At 31.9% G+C, this 18,677-nt stretch overlaps 1 protein-coding gene and 1 non-coding gene across 2 annotated transcripts in view; one reads left to right on the top strand and one right to left on the bottom strand.

The window, feature by feature from the left end:
- LOC140443965 (uncharacterized) overlaps positions 1–18,677 on the top strand; it is a 40,920-nt gene that overhangs the window by 4,438 nt on the left and 17,805 nt on the right. Inside the window, exons 3-5 of the mRNA XM_072535509.1 lie at positions 1,997–2,198; positions 4,389–4,706; positions 10,787–10,936. Of these exons, the coding sequence (XP_072391610.1) occupies positions 1,997–2,198; positions 4,389–4,706; positions 10,787–10,936 (670 nt within the window). The remainder of the gene's footprint in view (positions 1–1,996; positions 2,199–4,388; positions 4,707–10,786; positions 10,937–18,677) is intronic.
- TRNAL-UAA (transfer RNA leucine (anticodon UAA)) lies at positions 8,694–8,777 on the bottom strand. The gene has a single exon. It is a non-coding gene; the product is annotated as a tRNA-Leu (tRNA).

The raw sequence follows: 18,677 nt of genomic DNA, 5'->3' as shown, positions 1-18,677 counted from the left end.
AGGACGAAGAAGAATATCCCGGCTTGCTAACCTGAGAGCATGGCATAGAAAGACCTCAACACAGCTATTCCGTATAGCAACCAACAAAGTCATCATAGCCAGAATGATCACCAACGTTCGGAACGGACAGGCAGGCACCCTAAGAAGAAGAAACCTTAGTTCTTTGAGATTGACAGGCAATGTAAACGTATGCCGATATTGAATTTAAGACGACTGCAACTTGATTCTAAAAATAAAGCGGGATTTACGCGAAAGTTTGACTCAAGGGTCCACGACAAGACATTATGGCTGCGCTGATGTGAAGAAAAAATGCGTTATTTTGTTTTGTTTGTTTGTTATTTGGTAGACGATAACTGAAATAAAGAAGGTGTCTGTGATTTGTAACATCTGGGTCAAAAAGGTAAAAAAACACGAAAAACACTGTTTAGATAGACGTAAACATAATTAAGGTTAGTCTTGATTACGAACCTTAACAACTATATATTTGCACAAACTAAACTACGCTAAACATCCATAATTCAAATTTTTTTTGTTTTTTTTAAGCCCTTTTCTCTATTCGGATTGCCGAATATAGGCCTCTCCTAATTCTCGCCATTCATCTCTATTGTTTGTAAGACGTTTCCACATTGGCCCTGCAGTTCTTTTAATATCGTCGCTCCATCGCATTTGTGGTCTTCCTCGTGGTCTTTTGGCTTCATATGGCGCCAATTCCCGATTTCTTTATTCCATCGTTTTATGACCTTTGAGTGAGATACCCAGCATCTGTCGTTCTATAGCTCTCCCAGTTTTTCTGATCTTCTCCATATTTATTTTAGTGAATGTCCAGGTTTGAGCTCCATATGTAAGTACAGGTAGGATACAGGAATTAAATACTTTGGTTCTGTGTCATTGAGGTATATTTTTATTTTTAAGTATGTATGAGAGTCTTCCGAATGCTGCCCATCCCATTTTTACACATCTGCTTATTTCGGTAGTCTGATTTTCTTTGTTTACCTTGACATTTTGACCCAGATATGTATATTAATCTACGTGTTCTATCTCTGTCCCTTCGATGTTTATAATAGGTTTGTCATCTTTGTTTGACATTAGTTTAGTTTTGCTGAAATTCATTTTCAATTCTTTTTTTAGGGATTATCTCATCATTATCATCTGAGTATCTAAGATGGTTCAAATATCATCCGTTAATAGGGATTCCCTTATTTTCCCAGTCTATTGACTTAAAGATATCTTCTTGGGCAGCTGTAAATAATTTTGGAGATATTGTGTCTTGTCTTACTCCTCGGTTGATTTTTACTGGTCTTGTTTCGATTCCATTACCATTCCATAATTCAAATAGTTGACAGTAAATTTTTCTGATAATGTTTTTTAATGTTATGCTATGCAATTAGTTAATTACTAATAATATAGGTTTATTCAGCAACATACAACAAAATATAATTACTTCAATAGAACTAATTAATAATAAAAAATATTATTTTGTTATCAAGTAAATATTGGGACATCGAACGAATATTTATTTTTAAAATGTTAAATGGAAGGGGGTATTTATCTTTCTTGTTTTTAGTCGATGTTTTTGGATTGTGATTCTTAAACACTAAATTCTTACACTAAATACTAGATTAATAGAAATTAATAAATAACAAAGAAATGATTAATTTATAAAATTTTAGAATTTATTAAAATCGCGTGAAATTAGGTGCCATTTCCACAATCGAATGATTACTTTTTACATCGTACGTCCTTTAAGATGAATCATTTGTGAATTTTAGTTCTAAAATAGAATCTGCGTAACGTCAATCATAATCATTAATTATTAATTAGAATAATTACTGAAATCACTGAAATAGACGAACAATTGTTTGAAATAAAAATTGACATAGCTTATTTTTCTTGATTATTTTTGTAGCATCCTAGCAATATATGTTTCTTGTACTACTAATTAATAAAATAAACCAAATATTTGATTAATATTTTCTAACATTTAATTTAATTCCAGATTTAATATAAACTTCCAAGTCGGTCCCAAACCTAGCGATGATACAGCTCTTCATATTTCTGTTCGACACAAACAAGGATACATAGCTAGAAATTCCTACATAAATGAAGAATGGGGCGAAGAATCGGGAGATGGCGAATTAACAATTGGACAAGGAGAATCTTGGGAAATAATAATTTTGGTGGATCAAAATGAATACAAGGTAAGAATATTTCCTTTTTATACAATTTTATTATGCAATATTATTATATCAGAAGTGGCAAGTCGATGTCGTCGTGCCACTTTATTTCTTATGAAATTTTCTATGATCGCATTAATGGGAAAGCAAATTTACCTTTTATAATTCGCAACAATGCCGACCAATTATTCTTAGCTATAATTACCTTTAGATCCTTATGACAATAGTTATTTCGTAGGGGTATGGGACAATTATAGTAAGTCTCTCGTATTCGCTTCATCTTCGAATGATATAAACGCGTTAAATATACAACACACACTGCCTTCAAGGTCCATTAATAACATTTAACCACCATGGTTTTATTAAAATCAATTCGTTGTCTATCTTTAATTCATATATATTTGAAGACTTGATGACTTACTTACCAATCATTTTTTATCAGACATTAACGATCATCAGTACATGCCAGAAGGTAATTAGAAGGGTAGACACTTAAGGACACTTTCACCTTTGACCCCGTTACAATTAAATGTTTGTGTATGCGCTGCTGACGTCACAAGCCTCGCCTCTAAGACGCTGACTCTGTGCTATATGACGCTGTCTGTTCTTGACAGTAGCTGTGGCACGTTGTCTGTAGGACAGACACGAGGAATGTGCCACATACCGCTGACGCCACATACTATGTGGCGTCCGCGGCATATCCATAAAAAATTAATTGTGACGGGGTCAAAGTGTCCCTAAATGTCTACCCTTGTAAAGTTTGTTTAGCAGTAAATGGTTGACTTCAATTAGTACCGACTATAAACATCCTGGGTTAACCGATAATAGTATAAAAGGCCCGGTTTAAGGTAAAATTTAAATATGTTTCCTGGTAAAATTTGTCAATCTTCAGTTCTTAATGTTGATTTAATTGCGTACAATCCAAAATTATAATTTCATTAATACAGATAAGGCTTATATTGACGAAACTGTACTGATAAGTACAGTACAGTAAGATTCATATGTTCATGTAGATCATAATATAATTGAACCAATCATAATTAATTTAGATGAGGATAGCGATAGCGAAACAGAACTATATGTGGAGTGATACTGTCATCAGATCTACAAATGTTAAGATTAAAAAAAAACGGTTCTTTTCAAAACCACAAATTATTATTAATGTTTGCTTTTCTATAATCTTAGCAATTAAAATAGATTTAATTTATTTTAAAACTCATTTGAAAACATTAATTTCGGGTATATAAGGCAAAGCAATATATTTTACATCCGTTTTTTTGTTTTTGTCGTAGTAATTATTGTAAATTTTGTGGATCCTTTGCTTGATTATAGGAGTACCGTATAGTCAGTATTAATTGTCAAAAGACGAACTCTGTCTACGCCGTTTACTTATCGCTCTGGACCGATCTTAAAAATGGGCCAAGTCAGCTTATAATATAGCCAGTCAATAATATACGATTGTAGGTGATTTATAATCTCAAGAAAATGGAAATTTATATAAAAATAATTAAATTGGCTCGACTTTTATACGGAGGCTTCCACGTATGACTTATATAAATGTACGCTACCGTCTTGGTTAATATACCTTTGCTTTTAGTGAAAAATATATTGTTATAGCACTACCATTATTAATATAGTCATAAATCCTGCATAGGCATTTAATACTCCGTCTAAATTTTAAAACTGTATAAAGGATTCTTTAACTAACGGATATATTTAACCTACTATCACTTTACGTGTAGGTGATAAATGGTTAATTGTAAATAGCTATCATACACAAAATATTCATTTTTCTTAACAAATATTTCGTAATTATTTAATGAAATTTTACATCAAGGTTAAAGGTTTAAATAAGAATATTGCTAAGCGGGTGTTGCGGGTGTCCCCAATTTATACTAATTTCTTAAATTATTTCACTCCTACTTGACCACTGATTCTTATCTATACAATCTTAGTAACGAAAAAATGGAGTATCTTATAAAAATATAATGCCTTATTAAAACGATTTTTAGTAATCTTTTGCTTTTATTTTACAAAAAAAAAACATCTAGTTTCTTCAAGAATGCTTCGTTTATAAAACATTCTCATAAATTTACACTCATATTCCAATAAATTTCAATAAAGCTCCAATTAAAGTCCAAAAAATCTAGTTTCGATTATTTTGTAGCTGATATTGTTATATTTCACATTTAAAATATTTAAATTTAATTGCAGATAGCAGTGAATGGACAACATTTCAGCGAATTCAAGCACAGAGTACCGTTCTCCACAGTGACCGATCTGCAAATCGATGGAGACGTCAGCATTACTCTTATATCCTGGGAAGGAATTATGGGTCTGGGTGCTGGCGAAGACATTAAAAAAGTCAGCCAAACAGATACACATTCTCAATGGGCTCCCCAAGGAAACTACGCACCTCCCCAAGGCGGATATGGTCCTCCCCAAGGGGGATATGGTCCTCCACAAGGGTACGCACCATCTGGTCCGGGATACGGACCTCCTCAAGGATATGGACCACCACCGCCACCAGGGGTAAGCTAACCATAAACTTTATAAAATTTATGTATCAATTTACATACAAGTAATAACATATTAATCCGAATAATTGATAAAATAGTTACTTGAAAATCAGAAAAAAGAAAAGAATCAAGAAATGATTTATGATACTATGTTCGTACATTCTAAACCGATTTTATTACTTTTATTATAGCACTTTTCGATGTTTTTGTGCTTTCGGTGTATGCTAAAAAATGTAGTGCCTTGTGCCACACTCATTATAGTACGTAGTGATTTGTTTGGAGTAGTTAAAATAGAGAAGTGAATATATTTTTTTTCCTTTTACGCCTCATATCTTTTCCTATTAGTTAGTTCATGAACTTCTATCAATTTTGTGACTATTATGACTTTACTTATGTATTTAATCTACAGGAAATCACTGACGAAAAATTTAATGTAGAATCACTGTGGAACGACTCTCTACAAGAGAAATGTACCAAAGGAAGCTAGCACAGAAGGTACAGCTGAAACAAATACACGACATCGAAGATATAAACGCGAGCTGGGAGAAAATTAAAAACAATATTGAAGAAGCAGCAACAGAAGCTCTAAGAAAACGCAAAGTCATACTGAACAAAAGAAACAACAACAATACACCATGGTTCAGAAAAGAAATAAAAGAGAAATGTAAAGAGAAAAGAGAGGCCTACACGAGGTACAAAACATCAAATACTCTAGAATCCCGAGACACCTATAGAAGAATACGAAATGAAACAAAGCAGTTGGTAAGAAGAACAAAAAATGAACACTGGGAACAGTTTACAAATATAATGAAAAGTGACTTCTACGATACACAAAAACAAATATGAAGATTCATAACAAACCAAGGGAAAGAAATGGCAGAATTGAAGGAATACAATAGCATACCAGCAAACGAATGGGAAAGATATCTGACGAAACTGTTTAAAGGAAAGGAAAATAATAATCAACACAATAACGTACCTGATTAAGACACAGTTTTCAGGATGTAGATATAGTCATAAATTCACTCAAAAACATAAAGTCACCAGAACCAAACGAAATAACCAACGAGCTTCTAAAACTCGGAGGAAAAATTATAATCCTAGAGATGAACTTATACAAAAACTATTGCATATAACAACAATTATGGAGGTATAAATCTACTGAACACCAGACGTAAGCTTACTACAAAAGTCCTAACCAACAAAATCAATAAACTAACAAGTTTATCAGATGAACAACAAGGATTCAGATCCGGAAGATCCTGCGTAGACACCGTATTTGTACTAAGACGGATCACAGAAAAGGCCATCGAGAACAATAAACCAGCATATCTATGTTTTGTAGGCCCGACAAAGTCTTTCAATCGCATCCAAGTCGAAGACGTCTTACACCTACTGTATAAAAGAAACTTACCAATCAATATTATACAAACCATCGAAAACATCTGCTTACATAATCGAATACAGGCAAAGATAAATGGAAAACTAACACCGTGTATGCCAGTACAAAGCGGAGTCAGACAGGCTAACTCATTAAGAACTCGAGCAAAGATTAACACATATCTTCAATACAACAGCCAATAAATACAATATGATAATATCAGCAGAAAAAACCAAATGTATCACAACATTTAAATACCTACTACGATGTAAAATCGAAATTGATGGGAAAATAATAAAGCAGGAAGCAAGGTTTAGATATCTGGGAATAGATATATATATATATATATATATATATATATATATATATATATATATATATATATATATATATAACTAGTTACGGAGATGTTGAAGAAGAAGTACGACAACAAAGCTTAAAAGCAAGTAAAGCGGCGGGATCTCTTAATGACACAATCTGGAAGAAGAAACACCTAAGACAAGACACAAAAACAAGAACCTATAAAGCAGCAATTAGACCTATATTAACATACACGGCGGAGACAATACCTGACACATCTAAAACGAGACGACTACTAGAAACAACAGAGATGAAAATACTCCGACGAATAACAGGGAAAAATCTGTTGAATAGGGAGAGAAGCAAAAACATAAGAAGAGCATGCAATATAGAAGACATAAATGGATTGGGTGAAAAAACGGAAACAGGAGTGGAACGAGCATATTAGTAGAATGGCAGAGGATAGAATAGTACGAATAGCACGAGATAAGTCATCAAATGGACGAAGAAGTATTGGCAGACCAAGAAAAAGATGCTGCGATAATTTTCCTCGGTGATTTTCTGTAGAAAATATTTTAGTGTTATTTTCATTCTTATATTTGCTAGTACTAGTTTGTGTTCACTCCCTGAGTTTAAAGTTCGGATATCTAGAACCTGATTTGGGTGGATTTTTCTATTAGGGACTATAAAATCAATCATAGATGTGTGCCCCCTGGGGTTTTCAAATGTATATTTATACTGGAGCTTATGGTCGAAAAATGTATTATGGATTCTCAATTCGTTAAAAACACAGAGATTAGCCATAATTTCTCCATTTGCGTTGACATGGTTTTCATTAAATCTTTGTTTTACTCCTGGAACTATTTCATTTCCGATTCGTGCATTACAGTCACCCATAAGAATTAAGGGTTCTTTATGAGGTATTTCATCCAGGATGGTTTGCAATTGTTCGTAGAATGCCTCTTGTTTCTCCTTTGGTTTGCAGTCCTCGGGGCTATAGATAGATATGACATTTAATTGTAAAACTGTAAACAGTGTAAAACAATGTTTAGCATACAGAGTGGTCACCTTCTTAATAAATATAAAAGCAGAATATAAGAAGTATAAACAAGCATTAAGTTCGATATATCACGCCGATATGTTCAATAAACACGAAAGCTATTTATCGACTGAACTGAAATCTGAAATTCTCAGCTGCTTGCATCGGTTGTGCGGTGCGGTCGGTACGTTAAATCCGGTCTTGATAAATTTGGCAAAACGCTTTGTTGTTATGGCGCGCTATCCTTTCTCGTTGGATAAACCATACAGTACGAAATCCATAATAAGTAAAACAACCAAAAAACAATTGGAATTATTTAGGCACATACAGACGATGGGAATTATGAATGTTCTTTTGGAAAACACTTTTTTAAAAAGCACGAACACTCAAAATAAACTTTTATTTGCACTAGCAAAGATTTTAGTTACAACTCAAAATATATTATTCAAACTTCAAATACAAATATAACAGATTATTATAACATTAATGTCAGACTAAAAAAAGGAGGTTTTACAATGCTTTATTTATAATAATAATAATTCCACTTGCTGAATTTGCTGTTTTAGTAAGTCGCAATTGATGTTGTTGTAAGGCTCCGGATTATTCGGTGCTGATATGCGTTAACTTCTTATTGAATTCGCGTGGTCGAATATACTGGATTCTAGCGGTCATTGTACTATAACTTGGGCGACGAAAGATGGTCAAAGAGAATATTAGAAATTAACAGAGTAAAGAAACGAAAGATATGACGACCAAGAAAAGGTTGGATAAATGAAATTATCAAAGCAGGTAAAGCCAGAAGGATGAGCTGCAGAGAAATAAAAATGATACCGAGAAATAAAAAAGATTAGAAATAGAGAATAGACACCACTCAACAAAAAATCCGACATCCTAAGTAGTAAAATGGGTTAAGAGTGGATTAGTTTTATTCGAGTTAATAAATTATAAAAATATCTCATATTTCAGTTTTCTTCGATAGTCTTTAAAAGGATAAAACCCCTATCAAAATTTGTGATCTTATTATTATAAGAGATTGCAAGACAATTTAGTTTTATATGTTTCTTTATTTTAATGCTCATTTCTGTATCACATTGAATAAAATATTCAAATAAAAAATATATTGCATTAAACATTAAAAAGAAAACACATCAGAAATGTATTTGTCTTTCTCCTGGACTATTATATAATTTAATATGATTATATTTGATTATGAATGATTTAATTTATTTACAAAATTTTTAATCAATATTTTAAAGAATAAAAAAACAAAAAGTTTCTTTTGTCAGGTGTGGGGTTCGAACCCACGCTCCCTCTCGGGAACCAGAGCTTAAATCTGGCGCCTTAGACCGCTCGGCCAACCTGACGATAGCGAATGAATTCTATATCTCCTATACAAACAGTGAATATTTTATAAATGACAATAAATTGTAATGAATATTTTCCGAGTCGATATGAATTAACATAACAATGATTGGTCGTAGAAGTTTTTTGTACTATTGCGTTTTTTAACCACCTATTCAGATCAACTTGTTAAAATTAATTGTAATGAAAAATAACGAAATTATCTTAAATGTTTATTTTTAACAAGTTTGAAATAAATAATATCTAAATTTTCTGGATAAATCCTTTCAAAAAGTTGAAAACTTCAAGAATTCATTCCACGTTGGTAAAATGTTCTATAATAGGAGACAATGGTATTTTTCGGCAAGAACAGTTGTTTAAATATTTCGTCTCTGGGTGCCTTCATTGTCACAAATTTTTAGACATTTACAATTATTGTTATTGCAATTTTTATCATTTCGAAATGCACTGTGGTAAATGCATTTTTCTTGTTCAATAATGCAATTTTCTTATATCATAAGAGAAAATTTTGCATTATAGAAATAACACTCTATAACTTCTGGTGGTGACTGGAATCCAGATGCAGATATAGTTTTAAAGAGCTTGCATTTGAGTGACCCGTTAATTTAATTAACTCCTGTGTTCAAAAAATAATTCCTAATAAAATAAGGAATAATTCTTTATGCCCTAGAAAAATAATACAAATATTTAACCTTCTACGGCTGAACAGTATCGCAATCTGTCATAAAAACTTTTGCGGACAGATGTAAGAGTTTCTGCTGTAACAGAGTTGGAGAATTCTCTTATTCGGTTTTTTTATTCATCCAAATTTTGGGCTCTAAATTATAGCCTCAGGATGATCGTAGATGATGCTTTTTAAATGTCTCCAAAAAAATAAGTCTATGGGTGTAAGATCTGGGGATCGTGCAGGCCACTTAATATCGCCTCTTCCATTGATAACTCGATTCGGGAAAGTATTATTTAAGTACTCCCTAATTATTCGAGCGTTGTGAACTGAACGACCGTCTTGATGAAACCAAACATTCTTCAGATTTACATCAGGAAGTATTCTACCATTCTACCAGATATTCTACCATTCAAGTTGCCTCCAATAAAAAATGGACCTATTATGTGGTCTCCTAAAATGCCAGTCCAGACGTTAACTTTTTGAGGACCTTGAGTTCAGTAAACAACATTTCTGTGTTGGTTTTCCCGCGCCCAATACCTCTTAATGGAAGGATTGTGTCTTCCTACTAACGAAACAGAAGATTAATGAGCGAATAAAATGTTTTTAATAAAATTTGGTTCATCATCAGCCTTCGTTATTAGAGTTCCACAAAACTCAATTCTTCGAAAGTAGTCGCCTGGATAAAGCTGCTACCTTTTCGAATATTTAAAATACTTGTAACATCTAGCTCTCTAGCGACACTTTTATCTAAACGTGTTGAATCTACTTCGATTGTTGCACAAATTTGTGTATCCCGGTATTCTCTTTCCTCAACTTTTTTTGGTGACACTTCTTGAGTGTAACATTTTCTGTAATTCTTAAGGCAATAACAACTTTTAAAATTTTTAACAATATGAATTGACTGTACGCAAGGAATTGGTCTTCCCTCAAAAAACACAGAAAAAAATCTATGCTATTATTGCTTTAATCAATCACTGTATAATGACAAATTATTGGCGACTGGCGACGGGACAACGGAGGTTCGTGTAAAGTCGACGGCGTGCAGTGTTGCCATTTATAGTGTGTATATCTAATTTAAAACTTAACGTCCTGTATAAGTATTTTTAGTTATTTTTGACAGTTTCTTTATCATATCATGTTCTGATTCTGGAGATCTTTCACTGGCTTGTTCTTCCTTTATGATTTTGTGTACTATGTTGTTGTGTCTGTGCCATTTGTTTATTTGCTTCCATATTCTAATGTGTTGGGAGTATACATTCTCAATTTTTAGTTTGTTGTTGTTTATGTAGTCTAAAAAAATATTAAACTATGTAGGTTTAATTTTTATAACGCTTTGATTTATAGGCTCAACCTGAATCATCACTAGACAGTTTTCTGGATGGAGCCCAGACATTCTTATCGGGAGCTATAAAAAGCGGTGCTGCAGGAGCTCTCGTTGGAAAATTCCTAGGAGGTGGAGGAGACGCACAGAGGGGATATTCCCATAACAATGCTGTGAGTAAATATATTTTAAATGTAAATATGTTTTATATATAACAATATTAAAAATCGATAATGAGGTTACGACCAACGTTCCAATAGTTGCTAGTACGTTTACGGAACTAAATAAAAATTTGGTTTTATTGTTTTGTAATACAATAAATGCTACGTAGTATTTGAGGAACAAATTTCATCAAACAGAAAAAACACACCCTAGATTAATGAATGTAAAATTTGCCGAACTGAGTAGACTGAACATTACTTCGTGCATTCTCGTCTACTCGTAATAACCAGGTATTTGACAAGTTTTTCCATTAATATAAACCCATAACGTGTGTAACAAAAGTTTCCGGAAAAAATTTCTTTATCTAATAATTAGTCCTAAAAAACGTTACATCTAGTCGCCAGTGGAAACAAATTTTGCATGGTTGTCAATATTCAATATCTCATATCGTATTTATCAAATATGATTTGACCCTAAAATATGATCACCCAAGTAGCCAACAATGACATCCAGATAACATGATGTGGCAGTAAATCGACGATTGCGTATCATTGAAGAATATGGACCTTTAAGTTTAATTTAAATTATGTTGTTAATCATTGAGGAACACGTTGTAATGTAATAAACGTCACATGTTTGTTACTTTTCTTTAAATAATTATTTTATTGCAATTTCTTTTGATTTTATTCATTTGTTACTCTTCTGTTTTGTTTTACTGTTTTCTACTAAAAATAGTTGGCGGTCAACTTTTCTATCAACTAAATATTATTACCTTTAATCATTATTCTTCAATTTAAATTCTCATTTATTTCAGTTATATGCTCATTTACTCTTTGAATCCCCCGTATCTACACCCCGTATGCTAGCTTTCATCTATTTCCGACTAGTTATAAATTTGTTTGTGTGTTGGTAATTCTGCTCGCCGTGCTAATGTCAAGTTTCAACTCAAAGGTGTCATAGAAGGAAAAATTTTTTTTTATTATCCCTTTTATTTTATGATATTTAACTCATTTTATCTTGCCAGGGCGTCAGCCCTTTGCAAGTGCTTGAGTGCAACAGAGCGCATGCATCAGCAAGTGTTCTGCTCTGTTGCACTCAAGAACCAGCTTAGAGCTAACTTTGGGCGCTTCCAAAGCCCTTGACTATCAGACTGATGGTGCCGCCTGAGCAAGCCTATCTATTATCTCCTGAGCACATACCAGGATCTCAAAGATGTTGGCCTCAAAGATTGATTGATGGGAGTCGAGAGCCTGGCCAAATTCAGATCCTCTCTCATAAAGAGAGAGGATGCGTTATATGTTACAACTTAAAAATATTTTATATGAAAGAAACTTTGGGCAATGAAGCTTTGTTACTTTATATTCTACATATTGTTACAGCGTATTAACTAGTTTTATAAATGATTCTTTAAAACAATAATACTGAAAATATATTTGCTTTTTTATTACTAAAATGTACTCAAATAAATTAGGATTGCTGTAAGTAAAAAACTTAGTAGTTCTGAAAAGCTTTATGCTATTTTGTATATTAGAAATATGGTTTTGTATATTTTGATTTGTTTTAAAAGTTGATTGATAAAACGAAATTTCTATTTTTCAGTTCTTAATTTGTCAATGTTGTACACAGATTGGATGCCTGTGTTTCATTTTCTCCTTAGCATATTCCAGATAACCTAAATGCGATTCAAATTCTGATGCCGTTCTATATTTTAAATAAACTAAATGATGTAAGGATAAATATCATTCCCTTTTAGCGACATATCCTAATTGTGTCTCATCAGCTCTTCTTTATACTTTTTCTCCATTCTTCTATTAGGAACTTACCAAGTTTCGTTTTGATTTCTTAGCCCTTTTATGCTTTCTAACTGCTTTTATTCAAATTGCCTCTTTTTTTCTTTTATATAATCTTTTTCTTCCCTTCGTATGATACGATATTTCTTCTTTGCTCTTCTTGTGTACTCCACTTGATTAGTGTCTTAAAGTATGCTCTATTTTTGTTATCTGTTGTTGCTTGACACTCCCTGGTTTTCTCCAATATTCTTGCTATCTTCTTAATTATGTTTCCGCATATTTTTCCACAATTTCTCCCGCCTCCAGGCTCTCCATTTCCTCATTTAATCAATACTCTCTCGCAACTGTTTCAATGCGCAAATTAGCGATATTAATTCTGTATTTTAGATATATATCTTTCTTTAGGTTTGATATTCTTCCTCTGCTTTTTGCCATGACAAGAAAGTGGTTACTATCTATGTTTGGACCTCGGTAGCTTCTGATGTCCATGAGTTCCTAAGAATGCCTTGCATTTATCACGATGTGATCTATCTAGTTAACGGTGTCGTTGTCAGCGGCTTTCCATGTTCTTTTGTGTATCATTTTATGGGGAAATCTTGTTCCTCCTATATCATGTTTTTGGTGCTTGCAAAGTTTATTAGTCTCAACCCGTTATCGTTTGACTATTCATTTAAGCTCTGACCTTTTACAGTTAGCTGGAAAAATTGCTCTTTACCAATTTTTGCATTAAGGTCTCCAGCAATTATTTTATAAACGTAGCATTTACGTACTGGTTGATATGTCTGCTATAGTATTTATTACAGTCTCTTCTCTCATTACTCCCTGAACCAGTCCATCGTCGTAAACGGTTCGTATGTTCCATGTGCAAATCCGTAAATTGGTATCCCTTTTTATTCCTTAAATTAAACAGTCCGGATTTTCTTTCCTTCCTTCGTGCTTTCTTTGTTTTTCAAGTCAAGTTTGTCAATTTTTTTTTGAGAGAAAAGGTCGTTTGCTTTTTCCCTAATCCTCTAGTCTTCGCAGGACCATTTTTCCCACTCTTGTTAGCCCTGATTCTGCTTCCCACTAAGGTTGGTTATCACGATCTTCCACAGGGTTCACCACGTGGAGGTGCGAGTCGGAATTGAGTAGGAAAGGCTAGAGCCAACAGGAGACAGCGTTATATTATGTGAATAACATCATAATTAACGATATAGTATAGTATTAACAGTTTTTTAATTAAATTAATAATTTTCTGGAAATAACACAATATTTTCCACTGTATAAAATAGTACAACGCTTACATTTGAGATTTCTATCAGATCTACTGTTTTTGAACTTAAGCAATCCTAAGACAATGCTATTATTTTTCTTTAATGAAACTAACTGCCTTGTTTGCTTTAGTGTCCAGAAAAGTGCATTCTATAAACGTTGCTTTAAGGTTTGAAGGATTTTGTGTTATTTGAGTGGTATGGATGCATGCAAAAATGTTATTTTTTTTTAATTTCATTTCGTTCTTTTTTGTACAATCACCAAAATAATTTAGCTGCAAACAAATTAATTATCGGTGGCTTAATATTTCTAAATTAAATGTTTTGGCTTTTAAAATTTTGTTTAGAACTCAAAATTCAGTTTCGGATACATTCTGTATAAGCTACTAATATCTAAAGATGCTACTGTATATCATTGATAAAAATATTTTGGCTTTTTTTTTATCAGAATAATTAATTTTGGTTATAATAGTAAATTGTTTTCTCATTTTTAACAGCTTTTACGAAACATGCAATATTATCAAAACGCTTTAAATTGTAACAATTTATAGATCGTAATAAGGTAAAATCCAAAATACTATGTTCGTCCCAAACCCTTCTTTCAGTGCGTCATAGTTGATCGAATTCTCTCTAACACATTAAGCTAGAAGTGACAAAAAAAAAACATGAGTCTGTGATTATTATACATAGAGCTTAAAAAATTATTTATCGTAAAGCTAATTCTACTTACGGATGTATAATTGATTGGAGTTTAGAATACGCTAAATAGATATCCAATCAATGATGCGCATAAATATAATTTGACGCAGATTGTCTCGATCGTGACAGTACTTTCACAATGTCAACTAATAAAATGATAATTTTCACTCCAGGTTAGTATTATCAGACATTTTACAGTGAAAATTCAATTTTGTATTTATTGTCATAAAAATATTTTAAATATTCCGAGATATATCGAGAAAGAACAAAGACTAATATTAAAATTATTAAATTATTTTCAATTAGAAAAAGACAGATAGATTACGATCCTGCAACTGTCAAATTTAACTAAAATGTCATGCAATAATTCTCGACATTCTTAAAATCCTATACGACGTCAAAATTAGTGACGCACTGAAAGAAGGGTTTGGGACAGACTGTACTTACTTTCTTAAGCGCGCATGAATTTTGAAAAAAAAATATTATTTAGAAGGGCATAAAATGATTAGGAAGAGTTAGTTAAAATTGTAACATATTTTGCTTTATAGTTTATTTATAATCTAGTAAGAATATTACGTAAGTTTCAATTTTAACGTATTTTTTTTTATTTTCGGTGTTCTCTAGAATTCACAAGTATTATCACAAGTATATCACAAATATCATATCATAAGTACCTACTTGCAAAATAAGATATCAAAACACCGGAAATATGCCGGAAAGCTCGGAATAAAACAAAATGGATCAAAAGGCAAAGATATCAGCAATGACAACAGTTTTTTAGCCAAATTGACATTGAATTAGCGGGGCCATATCGTTAGAAATCAGATATATTTTATAATAACAAACAAACGATTCCGTAAACGCAGTAATAGCAGTCAAAAAATATCTTGGAGCAGATATAAATTCTGATAATACTCCGCTTGTAGCCCAATTACAAGTCCAACTAAAAATCCTCATCCAAAAACAGAATAACAATTAGATATGAGTTATCTCAGAAATCAAGTCTACAGAAAGCATTTAATAATGTCGCACTGACAGCCACTATCAATAATATTTAAAGGTGCAATATAAGTAATTGATTACAACTTTCACAAGTTTTGGACCGAAGGAGGAAAATAAAATTTACATCCGAAGGATATAAGGAACTACACAGAACAACTTATCGATCGACGAAGTGAAAAAATTCGAAGTCGTGGAATAAAAATTTATTGGTAATTAATAAATTCGTACATCCGGCGTAACTTCAAACATTAACTTACGTACTCCTAAATGAAGTAATTATTCTAATTAGACTACTTGCTAAAAATCGTACAACCCCAATTTATAAACTCACAAATAAAACACCAAGTTATCAAAAAGTCAATTGAATTGCACTTGGTTCGAACTAGGAAGTTATTGCAATAGAATTTAGCAATTGATCCAATTCTACCGGAAGGTAAAAGACCTTCGTAATTAAAGTATATTATAGATATCTATGACAATAATAATAATTATATATTAAGTGATTATATATTAAGGTATATACAGTAAAATTAGGAAGTTTAGATTAATGTGAGATTACAAATTCAAGGTTTAATTTTAATTGAACATCTTGGAAGGTTTCTTAATATTGTTCTGCAGCTATTTTCTTGTGGCATTTTAAATTAATTTATATTTAAATGGGAATAAGCCACAATTAAAGGTTAAAATACGTTTATTGACGTTTCAATTTCCACTTCGGAAATCGTTCTCAAAATACAAACATTAGTAAATTAAACAAATTTTGTTTTTTGTTACTTAGTGAAAAATTCTTCTAATAATTTAATTTTATCTGACTCATCTATATTGACAATTCAGACATACCTTATACATTTTAAAGTAGACGACTTAAAAATGATATTGCCAATATTGTTGAGTTGCGTTCCTGGGACGACATTACTTATAAGATAGTTCATTCGATTACATGAAATCTACTTTAACTTGAGAATATCCGTCAGAAAAGATCATAACATGTAATTCGTCTTTAAAAAGACAAATACATGCCATGATGACAGTAAAATTCTCCTGTTAGTGATTCCATAGTAAATTATGAGGGAAAAACCAGGAAAAAAACCTCATAATACTATCCCGACATGGTAAGTATTTGATCGTGCATTTAGTTTACCTTCAATAAACACCAAATTCCGATTTTATATATTTGTTATTTAAAAAAGATAAATGATGTATTCTCTATATGTTACTGACTTACCAATACTGGTATTTTCCTTTTAATAACTTCCTCTTTCAATATGGGTAACCAGATCCTACTACATTCTGCCGAGGAATTCGCGACACAATTGGTCTCATTTAGCATAATTAGAGCCGCTTCTTTGATTTTTCTCTTTTTACCATCCGTTTCTTTTAGGACTATATTTGAATCATTCCATTGAACCCTATGTTCATTATCCCATGCGTGTTTACAGATTTGAGATCTATCAAATTCTCTATTTTTAATATAGGATTGATGTTCACTTATTCTAACATTTAATGGTCTTGACGTTTCACCTAAATAAAACTGATCGCATTCACAAGGTATTTTATAAATACATACAATTCTTTGTCCTTTCTTGTTCATTGTTAGGTTTGGTTTTGGACAAGATAGATCTCAACGTGTTTGTTGTTTTGAATGTTGTTGAAATGTTGAATTTATTTCCTATCCTTTTAAGCTTTTCCGATAATCTATTTTTATAATATAATATAATAATAATTTAATAATTAAAAAATGATTATCCTTTATCGTTTATAAACAAGGAATTTTCAACAATCGATCGAATAGAACAAAACAACTTAGAACGAGATCCTACAGCATATGCAAGGAATAATACGAGGAAAATAACAATACCATACATAAAAGGATTATCGGAAAAGCTTAAAAGGATAGGAAATAAATTCAACATTTCAACAACATTCAAAACAACAAACACGTTGAGATCTATCTTGTCCAAAACCAAACCTAACAATGAACAAGAAAGGACAAAGAATTGCATTTATAAAATACCTTGTGAATGCGATCAGTTTTATTTAGGTGAAACATCAAGACCATTAAATGTTAGAATAAGTGAACATCAATCCTATATTAAAAATAGAGAATTTGATAGATCTCAAATCTGTAAACACGCATGGGATAATGAACAAAGGGTTCAATGGAATGATTCAAATATAGTCCTAAAAGAAACGGATGGTAAAAAGAGAAAAATCAAAGAAGTGGCTCTAATTATGCTAAATGAGACCAATTGTGTCGCGAATTCCTCGGCAGAATGTAGTAGGATCTGGTTACCCATATTGAAAGAGGAAGTTATTAAAAGGAAAATACCAGTATTGGTAAGTCAGTAACATATAGAGAATACATCATTTATGTTTTTTAAATAACAAATATATAAAATCGGAATTTGGTGTTTATTGAAGGTAAACTAAATGCACGATCAAATACTTACCATGTCGGGATAGTATTATGAGGTTTTGTTCCTGGTTTTTCCCTCATAATTTACTATGGAATCACTAACAGGAGAATTTTACTGTCATCATGGCATGTATTTGTCTTTTTAAAGACGAATTACATGTTATGATCTTTTCTGACGGATATTCTCAAGTTAAAGTTGATTTCATGTAATCGAATGAACTATCTTATAAGTAAAGTCGTCCCAGGAACGCAACTCAACAATATTGGCAATATCATTTTTAAGTCGTCTACTTTAAAATGTATAAGGTATGTCTGAATTGTCAATATAGATGAGTCAGATAAAATTAAATTATTAGAAGAATTTTTCACTAAGTAACAAAAAACAAAATTTGTTTAATTTACTAATGTTTGTATTTTGAGAACGATTTCCGAAGTGGAAATTGAAACGTCAATAAACGTATTTTAGCCTTTAATTGTGGCTTATTCCCATTTAAATATAAATTATCTTGGAAGGTTAGTAGAGGAGAAGAACAAAGTTATTGTAGACAAAAAAGAATAGTACCTAAGAGAGATGAGAAATTTTTATCCAAAATTT

This window comes from Diabrotica undecimpunctata, chromosome 6, assembly GCF_040954645.1.
Source record: "Diabrotica undecimpunctata isolate CICGRU chromosome 6, icDiaUnde3, whole genome shotgun sequence".
Lineage (NCBI taxonomy): Eukaryota > Metazoa > Arthropoda > Insecta > Coleoptera > Chrysomelidae > Diabrotica > Diabrotica undecimpunctata.
This window is presented reverse-complemented; position numbering and strand designations above follow the sequence as displayed.